This window comes from Catharus ustulatus, chromosome 1, assembly GCF_009819885.2.
Source record: "Catharus ustulatus isolate bCatUst1 chromosome 1, bCatUst1.pri.v2, whole genome shotgun sequence".
Lineage (NCBI taxonomy): Eukaryota > Metazoa > Chordata > Aves > Passeriformes > Turdidae > Catharus > Catharus ustulatus.
In genome coordinates this window covers 106,149,517-106,166,637 of record NC_046221.1, presented here as the reverse complement: position 1 = coordinate 106,166,637, position 17,121 = coordinate 106,149,517, and the positions used below count along the sequence as shown (strand labels likewise).

General features: G+C 37.1%; 1 protein-coding gene across 3 annotated transcripts in view; it reads left to right on the top strand.

The window, feature by feature from the left end:
* CEP192 (centrosomal protein 192) overlaps window positions 1–17,121 on the top strand; it is a 56,962-nt gene that overhangs the window by 34,202 nt on the left and 5,639 nt on the right. For all 3 annotated transcript variants that reach the window (XM_033075914.1, XM_033075932.2, XM_033075922.1), the window contains exons 30-40: window positions 298–558; window positions 761–870; window positions 2,904–3,013; window positions 4,192–4,333; window positions 4,929–5,098; window positions 5,411–5,534; window positions 7,304–7,409; window positions 8,774–8,978; window positions 10,853–10,932; window positions 11,783–11,878; window positions 13,147–13,266. In XM_033075914.1, coding sequence (XP_032931805.1) covers window positions 298–558; window positions 761–870; window positions 2,904–3,013; window positions 4,192–4,333; window positions 4,929–5,098; window positions 5,411–5,534; window positions 7,304–7,409; window positions 8,774–8,978; window positions 10,853–10,932; window positions 11,783–11,878; window positions 13,147–13,266 — 1,524 coding nt within the window. The remainder of the gene's footprint in view (window positions 1–297; window positions 559–760; window positions 871–2,903; window positions 3,014–4,191; window positions 4,334–4,928; window positions 5,099–5,410; window positions 5,535–7,303; window positions 7,410–8,773; window positions 8,979–10,852; window positions 10,933–11,782; window positions 11,879–13,146; window positions 13,267–17,121) is intronic.

The window sequence follows — 17,121 nt, the reverse complement described above, 5'->3', positions numbered from 1 at the left end:
TTTCTTTGTGAAGGACATTTTTATGTACTATGTTAAAAGTAGCCTAAAATTTTAACTCTAGAAGTGTTAAAAAATCTGAACTTGTCTTGTTCTATAGGTAGGTCTTAAACAAACTTGGAAGTAGAACTTGAAAATGATTGAGTAAATTTAGGCTGTTCAGTTCACATTTTTAACAGTTTCATTTACTTTTCTGTACCTCTATATGGTTTACTGTAGTTGTACATAAATTTTTTTACTGAGAAACTTTTTTCACTTGAAGTACTGTTTTTTTGGTGGTGGGCTTTTTTTCTCTCCCAGATACCGTTATCTGGATATGGAGGAGCAAGCAATATCATTTTAGAAAATGTTAAAAAATTGTCAGATAGCTTCATGGTTACACTGGAAGGATCATTGTCTGCAAGGTTACAGAAAGCTTCCTTCCACGTGAGAAACACAGGTTCCCGGGCTGCCTATGTCAAAGCGCTGTGCTTGGGAAACCTTCAGACAAAAACAGTGATGGATCCTCAGGTTATGACAGTGTCTCCAGAGAAGTTTGTACTAAGAGAAGGAACACATGAAGTAAGTACAATGCTTTCTTCTGAGCAGGTTTTATGAATTTAAATTAAATGTTATCAATGAAAAAACCTGACTTGTTCTTTATTAAAATCTCACCTAATTTTTATATCTTGTTTCACTTGAAGTAATCTGTTGACTCATTCCAAACATTAATACAAACAATAACTTCTTTTTTTCTCAGTATGTTGTCTATTTATTTTACCAGGTGATTACTGTAACATGGAATCCAGTGGAAACAAACTTCAACCCAAGCATGTTGGTATCGACAGTATGTTTTTTTTGGGGAGATGAAGTTTCTAGGCAGCAGTATCGCAGGTAAGATGTGCTTTGCTGTTGTAACAGACCGATGTTTAATAAATTAAAGCTAGGGGTATGTGCTGCCACAAGTGTTTATTTTAACATGTTTCCAAAACGAGCAAGAACGAACTAAATGATAATATATAGAGATCTATTAAGCCTCTGTAGGTTGTTGGTGGGGGTTTGTTCATTTATGTCTTTGCTTACATACTGTAGCTATCATCCTAGTTAAGTATTTAATTCTGTATTTCTCAAATTCAGGTGTGTTGGGTTTTGGGGAAATGTTTTCTTTTTTTGTATTGAAAGAGATCTGTGTTCTCTAATGTCTCTCTAATGTGTATGTAACTTTAATTTCTAAAGAAAAGGCTCATGGAAAGAAGAGTACTGATATACAGGATTATTAAGTTTCAAGCAAGGTTCATGTCTGTTGGCTGAATTATGTTGACAAAGAATGTGTTTAAGTAGATATGTATATGAGAAAAGTAATATCCGCATAAGCTCATGACACACTAAAGAAACTTGTTGAAAATACCTTGCTGATTTTAAATAGTGGCCATGTTATTCTGCATTTCAGTTTCTATAACTCAAATGCACAGAAATGGCATACTCTACTTTCAGTGGCATACGTGGCACTTGTGACTTGTGCTGTCCGTGGGGTATAGTGTACTGCAAATGTTAAAACTAGGTAGAGCACTAAGGTGCTGATGATCATAATTCAGTGCAAAGTTTCAAAATGGCATTATTTAATTATTGCTTTTAAATGTCATTGCCTGACAATGTGTGAAAGTCATTGTGTATATTCTTATCCAAATGAAGTGTTAAACACTGCTGAATTTAACTGTGTCACTTGGAATAAAAAGCTCATGGAATAGCTGAGTTCCTGACCTTGATAGGAAAGTGGCTTATTTTAGATAACTTAGAAGATGCTTGTTCCTGATTTTTGGTATGAATTGTTTTGTGTGGGGCAATGCTCTCAATCCTGGAATCCTCCTTAAAGGGCTGAAGTACTTGGGGGGAACAGTTTTGGTCTACAGGTCAACAGAAAATCTATCTAGAAGCGCAATACAACTACACAGGTATTATTGGAAACTTTAAAAATTCAGATTCTGGATGTTGTTGCATATACAAAATTACTTGTGGATTTTATTAGACAGCAGGCTGGCCTATTGTTCTTGAAAATAGTGGTCCAGCTATTTGTTTCTCGGTGGGTGATTCTCTGAAATCTCCTTTGAAATCTTGAAAGAGATGTGTATGTCTTGCAATGACTGAGTTCTCTAAGCCAGTTAAATCCCTTTCTGTAATTGTGCACTAAAATAAGAATATGATTTAGGACTTAGGGGCAGCAATGTGAAATGAACCCTCTGCCTCATCTGCCAACTTGTGCCCCAACTTCCTTACTCCAAAATTATATCTAGTCAGCAGCTTGGTAAGTAGCTTAGACTGCGAGTTAGTAGTGCTCAGGTATTCTTTCCTCCTCCATGGCTCTGACCTTATCCAAGTGCCAGATTTCCTCTTGCTGACCTGTAGCTTCCCATTTTTCCCAGGACTATTTATATCCATGTGCCTCCCAGTCTTTTCTGTTCTGTTGGCAGTTATGCTCCTTGGCTCTGTGTTCCTGCTGTTGGCTGGCACCTGCTGCTGCTCTGACATTGACTAGTCAATTTTTCCTCTCAAAAGGCTTTCACTTGTAACCAAAATAGCATTCTCTTGCTTCCTGTGGTGATTGAAACATCACTCAGATGCCTGATGTACTTATCAGAAATCTAGGTAGGTGTGACTGACAGCAGAGAGCAAGTATGGAAAGACAAACATATGGTAACCATTATTTCAGTGTTTCCTTTTACTCTGTAGCAATAGAGCAGGTATTTCTTTAACCATTTTGAGACTGTGAAAAGACTTCAGTTTTAAATGAATGCTCCCAGACTTGAATTTGCTGTAGTCAAGAAGTGAAGTGAAAATTATGCTTGATTCTTAAAATTCTTACCAGTCTTTTAAAATTTGTTGTTTCTGGTACTTTGTTTAATTTAATGACTCCTGTTTGTCTCTGACAGAGCTGTGATGTGTAAACCTGAGGTAGAAAAACGTATAATCCCAGAAAACAACTTATTGAGAAACGCTGTATTTGATGAAGAATTTCAAGGGGAGCAGCTTGTGACAGAAGGTAAGACTGACTTCTTAAAAGAAAAATATAATACTTATTTTCATGTGGCAAATGTGCTTTTGGCTCGAATCCTAGTTACTTTTTCACTGTTTTTTTTTTTTATAAATGTAGAAGAAAAGTTCTGAATTTGGGTAGTTGTATTGGGCAAAGCTTTGTTGTATTTTCTTTCCCCAGTCCAGCTGAGGGGTGCAATAGAATGGCTTTGGTGGGCATCTGGCATCCAGACAGGTCAAATCATCACAACAGAACTTACCTTTTTTCATTCAGTATCTATATATTTAATTTATTTTCTGTACTTTTCTCGTAGCAACATGAAACCCCAGTCTGTAAATATTATAGCATTAAAAATGCTGAGTTTATTTGGAAAGTATTTGCCTTTTTAACTATTGAGAAAGATTCAGTTTGTTGTACACAGATATATTTGAGAATTGAGAGGCAGACAACTTGACTGACACCAAAATATATATTTATTTTCCTTGCTAAATTTAACAGCTTTTTCTTCTGCTTGTTAGTAAGGAATGCATTGATGAGAATACAATATTTTGTAAAGGGTTCCCTAAAGCATCCACCCCCTCAGCTGTTCAATCCCATAAGTGTCATGAACTAATTTACTGTCAAACCCTATTCTTGAGCTAGTTATATTCACATATGGAATAACTTACTTTTGTAAGGCTACTACACCTGAAGAAATGTGGTCTTTTTCTTTCTCTATAAATTGTGTGTCGTCTTTACTTGGAAAAGTAAAGATTTTCTTTTATCAGTCCTCTTAGTTGGGGTGAAATCCTAGTGAACATTAAATACTTGGGTTCTGAGTATCCTTTCAAGTTAAGCCTGTGGTTAGAGAAAAGAGTAAAACTCTAATTTGGCATACAATCAAATTAGTATATAGCATTTGTATAAAGGTGGAAACTATATGATAATTTTTTTAATATGTAACATCTGTTATATCTTCTAATAAAAATATTTAAATTAGTTTGTATTCAGATTTATGTATTATATTTGATGTTAGTGTCGAGCTATACCTGATAACTAAATTTGCAGGAAGTACTTTTGGAGTGATCTAGGATTTCTTAGCTGATGGGTTATTAATGAGGTCTAGGTCTTAAATCTCTGTGCTGTAACTTCTGAGTATTGTAGAATTTTTCTTACTAGAATTGTTCTATTACTCTCATTTTTAGTATGTGATTTCCCACGAGGGACAAATGATATTCATCTTTTCTATGCAAGTATGCAAAAGGTTCTCCTTTCTGTGGTTGGATATTCCACTTGTGATCAGGATGGCTTTCAGCAGTCTCCTGGACCCCATTTGGAATTGGACAGGTACTAGAACCATAGTTAGTAATTATATGTATGTAATTATGTTTTTTTCTTTTGAGGGTGGTTAGACTTTGGAACAGGTTGCTTTGGAACAGGTTCACAGGAGTGGCTGTGAAGTTTTCATCTCTGAGGAAACTGAAAACCTGGTTGGTCACCGTCCCGAATAGCCTGCTGTAGCTGACCCTCCTTTGTGCAGAGGTGTTGGAGACTGGGTGATCTCCACAGGTCTCCCTCCTGATTTCCAGATTGTGTTGCATAGCATGCTGTGAAACTCGCCTTACCTTATTTCTCTATACAGTACTTGTTTTCTTTGTGTATGTTTTATTCAAATTATTTTATATTATTATCTTCTGAAGATAATTGTTTATTTTAGTTGCTCTTATTCTAAATAGTACCTTCCAAACATTCTGTGCAAAAGCTGATCCTGATACAACTGCTGGATTGTTTTTTACTTAATGGAAAATTGAATTAAATTGAGGGCCCATGTAAAAAGTATTGTACTTTAATAATAGTACTTCTCAATATTTTAAGAGTAGGCTATTATAATTATTTATGAGATTTTTTTTACTGCTTTTATTTAATGCAGTTTTATTTTCAGGTCTGAGAATTTTGTAAGACATACTGCTGCAACTTTGGACGTTCTTCCTGTTAAAGGACCTCAGGGTACTTCTTTATCTGCAAAAGCTAAAGATCTGGTTCAGAATAAATCAGATGCTCAGTCTTGGGCTGTTACACCTGAGTATTTGACTTTGACGTCTCCTTCTATTGGTAAGCATTTTTTGAAGTGAATGAAATAGCCATTTCAGAATTAAGATAACTGTACTGCAAAAGATGTTTATAAGTAAGTGTGTGTTGACCAGTAATCTTCATGCAGACTTGATTTGAACGCAGTTTTGGATAAATTATCAGGGGTAATGTGCTCTATGCATAAATGCAGAATGCACTGCATACCTGTGAAGATTTTAAAGTAATGTGAAGGTAAAATTAGGGCAGAGAAGACTTTATTTTCATTGGTGCGTCTCTGTATCATGGACATTTTTGTGAATTTTTTTATATGTTAGCTTTTTTTTTGTGTTGCAGGTGAAACAGCAGATATTAGACGTGTACAAATTCTCAACAATTCCAATAGAACGTTGACATTTGAACTTTCATGGCCAGCTCATTGCCTTACTATAACCCCACAACACGGTGCCATTGAACCAGAGTAAATATATTTTAATAAGTTCCTTTATGTGTGAAAGCGTGGTGAGGTTTTGGAGGAATTTCTTTTTAATTTAAGTCCATAATTAACTTAGGAATTTTAGTTGGTTTTTAGGAATTTACTTTAGTTTGCTTAGGTTGTATACTGAAGCTATTTTAGTTCCAGGGAATAGACTTTTTGTCAACTTACATGCAAATCTAGCTTTTTTTAGGACCTTATGCTTTTACAGTTGTTTATAATGGGAATGTTCTTCTGTCATGTGTATAATTACCTTTATGCCAGGAATTTTCTGTGCCTGGAAGTGCTATTATTATTTCATAATTTTCAAGGAGCTAAATGACCAGTGAAGCTGAAGCTTTAGAAATCTCTTTTCACAGTAGTTTTTTGTTTAAAATTTAGCTGTGTATTTAAAAACAAAAAACGCTTCCTCCCTTCCCACAATGAAGAAACAACCCCCAAAATAGCAGTTTCTATAGAAGGCTTCTCTTCTGGGGACTTAGTGTTTTCTTTAGCAAATGTGCTGATATTCCTCACAACTTGATTTTGGGATATTATTTTGAGAAAATTGGGTTTTGCCTTTCAACCTTTGGCTTCTCCGTATCTGTAGGTATGAAAATGATAAGCCAGTGTCAGCTTACCCTTGCCTTAATTAGCATGTTTTTGGAAAAGTAGTCATAATATCACTGTAAATGTATATGAGACTTTTCACACTTGGCAGCAAAGACTTCCACAATTTAGGTTTAAAAGGTCTGCTCACCTCTCCCTTCTAAATTTCTTTGTTTTTTTTAAGGTTCAGTTCAGAACAGCTTTAAGATCCTGTTATTAAGCTATTCTCATCTTACCAAAAGAACAAGTCTCCCACCAAAAAATAGGTTTTGCTTTCAGAATTGTATTTCAGTAGTTGCTATAATTTTGAAGATGTTTGCCCAAACATACTTTCTCTTCAGTCCTGCCTCGCCGATTGCGTTTTAAACACTTAATTTCATATTCATGTAGATGGAAATTTGTTTCATCAGTAATGAGAACAAAATAGAGTTCCATGGAAGGGCTAGGATATCTGCCACTCGTTGCAGATTCAATCTGCAAGTGCCAAGAAAAGCAGTTTCAAAAAGCAGTAGCAATTAATGACTTTCCAGTGGCTGTGAAAGTAAGGACATACTGAGTATCTCATACCCTAAATTCAGGATTGTCTGGATGATTTCTTAAAAAGAGGGTATTGAAGGCCTTCTGCAAGCAATTTTCTTGCAGTGTAGAATTTTAAAATGTGCTCACTGGAAAAGAGTGGGCAGAATCCTCACAGTTTAAGTCCAAGTAAGTAGTTTGGATCAAGAACAGAGGTCTGCAAGTAGGAAGCAGACCCGTGGGAACAGCTGACTTAAGCACAGCAAGCTGCACTTGCCCAGTTTTCTATTTTTCATGACCATCTCCTCGCCGTGCCAAGGGCAATCAACCTGTCAGAACAGGAGCCAGCCAGAATATTTTATACTCTGCACTGTGATGGCTGGAGTCTGCAGAATTCTTGAACTGAGTTAGACCATGAAAAGAGGTGATCTGATTTCTCGGTGGTTGTGAAAGAAGATCCTGGGATCATGGCAATTAAAGCTTAATATATCACATATCTGAATACATTAAATTTGAAGATGCTCTGTAAAGCATCTTCACTTATCTGCTGTCTTAAAAGTGCATCCTTTTTTTGGGTGGGCTGGTGACAAGTGTTGTAGATACTGATTCTAATATGAGCATACACTAGTTGATTTTTTTTTTTTCTTTAGGGGCAGTACGCTAATTCTGGTGAGTCCTAATCCATCACTTGCTTCAAGGCCCACATTAATTCCTTGGAGTGGCCTAATCTATATCCATTGTGATAATGGACTAAAGGTATGTGGTTTATTGGTGACTTCAGATTGCGGCTTTTAATTTTATTTTGTCAACTTGAATAAAGTTACTAAAAACTTCTAGATTTGAGTCAGCAGCTCTGTCAACTTCCATTATTCTTTTTAAAGTTCTGAGAGAACTAAAAGGAAAAGTATGATGCCATTTTGTAAACCGAGATTTTTAGTTCATTTATCTCTGAAGTAGTGTTAGGATGTGAACACTAACTGAATTTCCAACAAAATTGCACCCACTACTGCCTTATGCCTAATTTTCTAAAATGCTAAATATATATATGTAGATGTGCATGCATAAAAGTTGTTGGTATCATACTGTAAAATAAAAAAGTTAAAAGAGATTATTGGACAAGTCACCATAACTCCTTTTGAGGTCCTTTAAGGTAAAATTGACCTCCTAGATGACAGGTCTGTGATAAAGAATATCTAGAACAGGTTGTGCCTCCTCATGGATTTTAATCCAAGACATTTCCCTGATTAAGTTGAGGCATAGAAAAAAATAAATTTATGAAGCCAGCAGTTTTTCTTTTTTCTGTGTAAGAGCAGAAGGATTCCTTGATAATCTCTCCTAAAGAGACTTTTTTTCTTATTTTTACAGTCAATGTGTGTTTTGGGTTGTTTGTAACAATGCATGGAGAGAGAAATAGACATGGAAAGGATAAAACTATCTACTTTCCTTTTGCATGGAGGGAAGTGTGAGGTATGATACAGAATTGGAAACTGCCTTCAAAAAACTCAAACAAACAGGGAACTTGTTGAGAAGGAAATGATGACTGCACATAGTTAACTATGTTATGTTCTACAATATGAGAAAATTATTTAAGAAATCTGCTTAGGCAAGTGTAGAGAATGTAGCAAAACCCGTCAAATTATAAGAAATCTGGTAGTTAATAATGCTGTTGTAATTTATTTGCTTCCTCTCCAAATCAGCAAAAAGTATGCTAAGATTTTACTGGCATTAACTGAAACTTTTAAATTTTCTAGTTATTTAGCAGAAGTGAACGTGAAGCTCCTTCTGAATGAGGCACCTCTGTTTCCATTATCTGCAACAGAGAATGAAATTGGAATTGTCAGTTAAATTAGTTTAAATTTTTATTCCTGTTGAATTAAAATGCCTAGATAGCAAATGTTCAGGGAATGTTCCTTTTCTCCTAAATTAAACTTGTCCAGAATATTTCAGCTTTTGAGGCTGGAGAAGACCTGCTGATTTAATGTATGAGAGCTTTCCTCTGTTGAAATGTAAAGCTAAACATAAACTCTTGCAGCTCAAGGATATAGAGCTAAATAGTTTGACTTGTTAAGATATCAATATTCACTGTTTAAAACTCTGCTTTTCTCCAAATTGTGCAAAAGTTTATTAAGGTGCTTATTCAAGAGGCTGTCACACAGAGCATGTCTGGATCAGACTTTCCATGTAGAAGATGTGATGTAATTACTCCACAGTCTGAAAATCCTACTGTTGATGTGTCAAAGCCTCTCCCCACGCTCCCTCTAACAGAAATGAAGATAAAGAACAGAAACATTGTTTTTCCTAAAACAAGACCTGGTCAAAACTCGGGTAAGAGGAATTAGTTATTAATTATAGCATCTGTAGTATTTTGTGTCCAGAGGCTTTGTTTACTGTATTGCATGTTTGGGAACTTTAGTGCCTTGACTTTGGTTTTGTTCTCTTACTCTATAGATAGGTTTGCATACAGGCAAATCAGTTGCTGGGTTTTTAAGTCACTATGATGAATGCAGCTACACTGTACCTGGAAAAGAGAGTACAGTAATTTCACGAATACAAGCCACACCAATTTGACTAAGATTTTGCTCCTAAACCGGAAATGCGACTAATACTCAGGAGCGGCTAATATGTGAATAATTTTCTGACATTTACAACCTCAGAAGTGCCAGCCAGAGTGCTGAGCCGAGCTGCTGCAAAGTCGGCATTTTGCGATTGTTACAAACTGCTACTCTGTTGCACCGCGGGTGGAACCTGGCTGCCTACAGGCAGCACGGGGGGCAGGGAGAGAGGCGGGAGAGCTCCCTCCTTCCCTCCTGTACCACAATCCGGGGGAGAGACGGGGGGGCCCCGCGCTGCCACTACCGCGCCTCTGGGAGGCGGCGGGGGGCTCCGTCCCCGCCCGCCGCCGCCGCGGGAGTTGGGGAGGCTCCGTCCCTGCCTGCCACCACAGGGCAGCGCCGGGCCGTGGTGACCGAGCCCAGTGGCAGCGGCGGCTGGCCCCCAGTGGCCCCGCCGAGCGGCAGCGCCGGGCTGGGCCGCCTGGCCCCGTCAGCAACCCCTAGCGGGCCAAGCCTGCACAGCCTTAGCTGAGCCAGTAAACCCCGCCCTGCCGTGGTTCTGTTACTATTTGGCAACTTTGTTGCACGCGGGTCCTCGCTGCGAACGACAGAGCGGCTTATATTCAGGTGCGACTTATTTATGGACAAAAAACGAAATATTTGCCAACACCCAGAGATGCGACTTATACTCAGTGCGGCTTGTATTCATGAATTTACTGTGTTAGAAGGCTGCTGTGTCAACTTGAAACTCTTCTGGCTCAATGCACCTTTGCAGTAGATCCATTCTCATCTGCACTTATGCCCATAAGATATGTGATCAATCTGTCTTTAGCAGGGAAATAAATGCTCCTCCTAAAGAGGACTGTCAGCTATAAGGCTAGCTGTCCTTGTCTTGGTACGTAGTGATTGAGGAGGACGGTGTTGATAATGGGAGTCTGAAATGCTTGGTCTGTACCTTTAATTCCAGTAATGTTTAAAATTCTCTAAGTAACTTTATGGAACTCTCATTCTGTTATCTGGATACCAGGTTTTTTTGAAGAACTTACTTTTTTTTTTAGGTAAGGAAAGTTTTTTTAATGATCCAGTGACATAATTTTTTCCCAGCAGACTTGAGGACTTTCAAGGCTTAATCTATCAATTATATCTGGGGTTTTTTTGCTAAAATTATGAAAGGATTCTAATATAATACTTCTGGTGTTTGTAAATTTCCTATATAATGTATGTCTGCAGCTAAACTTTTTAAAGTGCTATTCCAGAGTGAGATGATCTTGTCCTGTTAATTCTTGCCAAGGGACATGAATTTTTATGCATGCTGAGTACCACAACAGATTTTTTGGTCCAACTTTATTTGGTCCCAGACTGGAATGCTCCCAGTGTTTTGTCTCTGAATGATTAAATAATGTCTTGAGAAGGAGTTGGATATATTTGGGGTTTTTTTTTTTTTTTGGTCAAGTCTAAATTTATTGTGTATAAGCTTTTACAGATTTTATGACAGTGTGCTTTGAGTCTGCTCTTGAGAGTTGTTATAATGAAAACTATTTCCACTAAACTTGTGTTCATCTAGAAATACAGTTTCCACTTAACTCTTTACACCAGGAATACTTGAACAAGGATGTTTAGTATACTGGTCTGATATTTCTCTTTTAGAGAATTACCTGGAAATGGAGAATAAAGGGAATGAAAATCTGAAGTGGATGTTGTCATCTTTTGCACCACCCTATGTTAAAGTGAGTGAATGCTTGTGTTGGGAGTTTTGTCCCTGGTTTTTATTTTAGCTTCTCTCCCTACTGCCTCTCAAGAAAGAATATATACTTGAGCATGACCTCAGTTACAAAGGGGTTTTTTTCCCCTCTGTCCATATTAGGGAAATGTTTTGCTCCTTTTTTTCATCCCTCACTGTGCTCCCTAACTGTGACTCAATCAGTGCTCTGTGTTACGGTTTCTGCTTCACTTACTGCTTTACAGAGTTTGCTTGTGCTCATACAGTGTCATCCTCCAGATTGCATTAAGTAATCAAGCATAAATGAAAGATAGGTGTCTCTTTTGGCTCCAGAATGCCAGACTTGTCTTGTTCCAGACTTGTGCTGCTGAAATTACACTGTACATGGTATCTCTGTAGAAATTTGATTTAGGTCAAGGATATTCTTATTACAGTGCTGTTACCTGTGCCTAGCTGTTGATATTTGTAAATACTTCCCTATATTTTATAGTCTGAAATGCTGTGATGATTTTTGATTTTATGCTAGAATTATTATTATGGTCTGTTGTTGTGAAATGATGAAAAATGGTTATGTAGCACTCTTACCAGTACCCCATGGGATTGAGTATGTAATGTTCCAGCCAGTGCACCACCTCTGAACTGTAAGTCAATAGTTGTGGTAACTGACCACAACTATTTAGTAGTTTCAGTCTTTATTAATTTGCTTTTAGGGAATCAATTCTTCAGTTAAAAACAGCTTAATTTGGTGTATTTTCCTCAGTCTTCTGCAAAGGGGGTGTGTGTGTGGATGTATTGTGTGGTTTCAGGCTATTTTTTTTCCTTTCTCTTCTTAATCTGTCTCATAAATTTATTTGCAGGATGTGGATAGAAGTGATTGTGTTTATAGGGTTCCTTACTCCTCTTTCGGATTTTCCCATGTTTCTGGCACTCTCGAAGCTCATGGACAAGAGAAGGTAAACATTTATAAATATTTCAGGCATATATGTGTATCTCAATTGCAAAATGTGATCTTAAATAAGAAATAAATTGTATTTGATGATTATAAAATGTTGCCCTTTCAGTACTGGAGTGTATCAGGTAGTATGTATCAGCTTAATTCAGAGCAGAGTTGATTCTAAGAATTCATGCAATCAAAATATTTTGGTTTCAAAGTGGTGGTATGTTTGTGTTACTGTTTGGGGGTTTTTAAGGACAAATTATTTTAGAACAGAAAATTATTTTAAATTATTTTGTTATTGTAAAATTCCAGAAGTAAATGGCAAATAATTCTGGGCTGTTATAAAACTAGTGTAAGCACCTGATTCCCTTCGTTGAAACATTCTTGCTATACTTGTTCAAGAACAGTTGTCTGTTTCTAAAGTTGGTTTCATTTGACTTACAGTTTTATCTCCTGGCCAGTAGAGGGTTTCATAACCATAGTTATAAAGCACATCCAAGGATAGACTGAATGGGTTTGTAAAGGTCTTTCCTCCCTCATCTTCTCTCACAATGAGAGAACTTGAGTTTTATATTTTCATCTTCATTAACACTTGTCTTTTCATTGTTATGGATAATTATGACAGTATTTCCATAGAGATGCAATTTGTAATCTGCTTGCAAGAATAAAAAACTTATTCCTGTCCATTTTCAGAGTAATGTCATAATACTGCAGACCGCTATTTGAATTTAAACAATTGTATTTGCCTTAGCAATCCTAGTTCAGGCCTATTTGAATAACATTTACATCATTGTAAATTTGTCATTACATAGGTAACCTTTAAGGATGATCAAATTGATAGCTTGCAAGCTGGTTTAAATTTCAGACCTTCTAATAATTGTAGCTTATAGATTTGGAGCTAGAGTTGTTGAGTTGTTCACAACTTGGTTGCCAGATGAAGTTTTTTTCCATGTGCACATATTTCGCTTCCTGGTCCCCTTTCTCTCCATTTTATTAACAGAAGTAATTCTGCCATCACTTGCTGATTTTGCTTTAAAGCAAGTTATCTGAACTCAAATTTTGTTCAAAATTTCTTGCACAACATATTTAATCCAATTTTTTCCACTTGTGGGCAAAGGAGGACTAGCTGGTTGTGTAGTTTTCTGCAAGATCACCTGTGTGTGTCGTGTGTTCTGTAGTATGTAAATTTTGTGCTGGCTGAACCATAACATTGTACAGATAAAATTGTGAAGATTCTGAAGATTATTAGTGTTCTGCAAAATTTTTTAAATTTTTTTTTTTAAGGTTGCTGTAGTCTTTTCACCTAGAGATGAAGGAGATTACTCGCAGTTCTGGGACCTTGAGTTTTACTCAGTTGAAAATCCGAGTAGGAAACACAGATTAAAAATACAGCTTTCTGGAAGGGTGAGTATATAAAAGCTATAAACACAGTCTTGAGCACAAATTTTTGATAACATCTTGATTTTACTATACACTACTCTTTTGTATATACATTGGTATATTCTGGAAAAAACTTCAACCCTGCTAGTGTTTTTTCTGGGCTAAATTGCATTTTTTTTCTTATGTTGCAAAAACACCCTCTTCCTTATGTGATACTGCATTATGTTTTGCCATTTATGATATAAAACTTTATTTAGCTATGAGAGAGTAGAAACAAATTTATATTCTAGGGGAATTGTTTTTGTAGGCAAAGATGTTTCTATCAGTTTTCTTTGATTTTTTTGTTTGTCAGTTTTATTTTTGTAAATAAATAGTGAAGTAACTGACCTTTGCTATAATACTTAATGCAGTTTTGGAATTTTCAAATATCCACCTTGGAGATGGGTATTTGTGTCTCTAATAAAACCTGCTTCATTATTTTATCAGAGTAACCATGTAAGTGGGGATAGTTGTGAAATTTATACGTGTGAGCAATTAGGTTTGAGCTCTCCTTTACTCCCCTGTTGTTCCTCAGATCAAAATTTATGGTAAGACTTGGAAGAAGTGGGTTGAGAGTTGCAACTGGTTTTCTGTGCTCCCTCTCCTTACCTTGGTTTTTTTTCCATCTATACAAGAGGAATTTACATAGGACAGGAAGAATTTATTCTAATGATTAGTTAAAGAAGCTGAATGTGAAGAGCTTTGTACATTCAGTATGGCATGATTGCTATATATGCTTTGCTGTCCTCTTCAGAAGGTTTGACTTGACTTTTTTAAGAAGTCCACACAAAGATTTGGAATCTTTCTTAAGAGCATGCTTCAGTAGTAGGAACCTTACTTACCCTTCTTGCTGAAGTACCTTACATTTGTTTTGTAAGTTCCTCGCTCCTTCCAAATTAATTGTGTTAAAAAAAGGTTTATGTTAAATAACTTCTGATTTTTTGGCATGAGAGTGCTGTATAATGTTTGATTTAAGAGGGGTTTTTTATTAAGCTTTCATCAAATTATTTGGTCATAATTTTCCTGAATAATGAGGAAAAACATCTAAATAATTTCTTTTTAAAGCTAGTTGAAATGCAGAGAAGATTAATTCTTTAACAGAACTCTAGAGTTTTAAAGAATTCTCTTCTTAAAACGTGACTAATTGTCAGAGTTGTGTAAATCTTTGAGCGGCATAACTTGATATTAATGTTTTTGAACTACTGTGTCAGATTTGTTCTTGATTTTTTTCAAAGCTGTTAACAATTAGATATTTATAGCATCTCTGCACATGGGGAAAAAAGTTTTTAGAACATACTTGAAATGCATGTCACGATCATTTTCAGAAAGATTTGAAAACGAAGTACTGTATTTATCAACTAGGTAGGGAACCATACATCTGTTCAGAAGAGGGATAAACACAGAACATTTAGAGTGTTGCAGCTTTTAGTTGGGAAGACAAGTGAATCATAATCTGTTATCTTCTTGGGATCAAGACTTTAGGCAGTGTTACTAAAACTTTGAAAAGGACTTGGAATTGGGTGGTTTTGCTGAGGCAGGGGGCTACAGCTGTGGTTAATGTGACTTTTGACAGAATGAAGTGGGAAGAGTGACTGCCATTCAGAGTGACTGAGTGATGTTTATTTATAGAACCACTTCAGAACAAATGAAAAATTTGGAAGAGCTCAGGAAGGAAGTAAAAGAAGAACATTTAAGTTAGGAAAATCAGTGGTACATACCAATTTAATCTCTTTTCTAGCAAATTATTTATGTGTAATTTTGATTATGCTCTTGCAGTCCTCACCATTGGAAACTATAGTCAGGAGTTCAGATGATCATGTCTCTAAAACCAGTCCGAGAGACAAAGGAAGGAGAGATTCTCTCTGTGCTCTGCCACCCCAGTCTCTCGTTGCTGGTCATTCTAATTTAAGTTTTTTCTTTTCCTGAGGAACATTTGTTCCTCCTGCTGGGGGCTGCTACAGGGGGCTCTCTGAAGGTTATTGAGTTGAGAATGAGTAATGTGCACAGGAGCCTTGGACTGGTATTTGGGTTGGTCCTTTCTGGGTGAACTAGCAAGCACCTGCCACTGAGGCAGCATCCAGGTCCTGACTGCTCCTTTAGCATGTAGGAAGTTAAGGACTTTGTAAAGAACCCCTGCTATTTTTTGAAGATACTACTAGTGTTGAATGCTTGGCATTTTTTATTTTACGTGGTTTATGTACAGTAATTTCACGACCATAAGGCGCACCGGACTATAAGGCGCACCCCTGGGGAGTTGTCAAAATTTGCAACTTTGTAGATCAGATAAGGCGCACCGGACTGTAAGGCGCACTTTTTTTTTGCAGCGAGGCTCCGCCCCCAGCTCCCCCACGCGGTTGCTGGCCGAGGCCCTGCTTCAACCTGGCAGCCATTGGCCCCTAGGCCTGCCTCCACCCGGTAGGGGCGGTGCCGTGGGCCCCCGGGCCTGCCTGGACCCGAGAGGGGCAGTGCCGCGGGCCCTCAGGCCCACCTTTACCCGGCAGGGGTGGAGACGCGGGCCCCTGGGCCCGCCTCCAACCGGCTGCCGTGGCACTTCCGGCTCCCCCCACGGCTCACAGCTCACACTTCCAGTTTGGCATATTTCGCAACTTTGTACATCAGATAAGGCGCACTGGACTATAAGGCGCACTTCCGGGTTCGAGGGAAAATTTTAGTCAAAAGGGTACGCCTTATAGTTGTGAAATTACTGTACTTTGAAAAGGAACATACATAAGTAACATTAAATACATTTGAAAGTATCAGCAGGACAAAGCTTCATCATCTTTGTGTATCTCAGAAATGAGGAGGGGAAAACCTTTTTAAACTCTGTGAGCAAAATAATTCAAATTTTCAAGCTTTACCAGTTTCTGTGTTCTGAGCTATTTTTGGAGCTGCAGCACTCAATTGTAACCATTTGGAATGTTAATGTAGTGCTCTCATTTGAAACAGCAGAAGTCAGTACAGGCTGTGGTAAAGCAAGAGTATTTCAAGATACCATTATAAAGATTGGGGTAACTTCTGATTATTTTAATAATGTACCTTATTCTCATACAGTCAACTTGCCTTTTGAAAAATTAGAATTTGAATGATAAGAGGCATGATGCCCATTGTTTTTCACTATGTGGAAAAATAAGAATTCTTGAAACAAGACACAAATGCAAATCCCTTCTTGTCTTTATTGGGTTCTACTGGGGTTCATAGGTTCATTTTTCAGTTTGTAACTGAAAAACATATTATCTAAAGTTAATATTTTTTTTAATGACTACTGCTATTTCTGACAGACTGATTAGCAGCTCTTTCAATAGAAGAAATGAATGTCTAAAAGACAAGTTTGTCATAGCAGCTCTATTGAAGATGAATCTATTTTTTTCATCTTCCCTGCGTCAGGGAATCAACTGCTTGTCTAAAACGTCAGCACCATTTCAAAAATTGACATAATGTTGTACAACCATAAGTGTAGGAGGTTCTTCTGGTTCTTTAACTTTGTTGTGACCCAAGGGGGCTCCAAAGAATATCTGGCAAGATTCATTAAGCAACACAGAATTTGAAATTGATTATTTGTTCAATTATTCCTCTTGGGTGATTTGGTCTCCTTGTGTTAGAATACCTTAAGTGAGGGTCTTGGTGATGATAAATATTTTGGCCTAATTTCTGAATGCAGAAGATACCATAGAGTGCATTATCTGATTCTGCCTCTCTAGAGAGGCCTTTCTTTGAGAAGGATGTATTGATCATAGTGTGAAATTATTACAAAATTTCTTGCTGTTTTGAGAATTCAGATTATAATGATGACTTACGTCTTCCTTCTTTCTGAGCAGTTGTTTAGCCAACTTGGTAATTCTT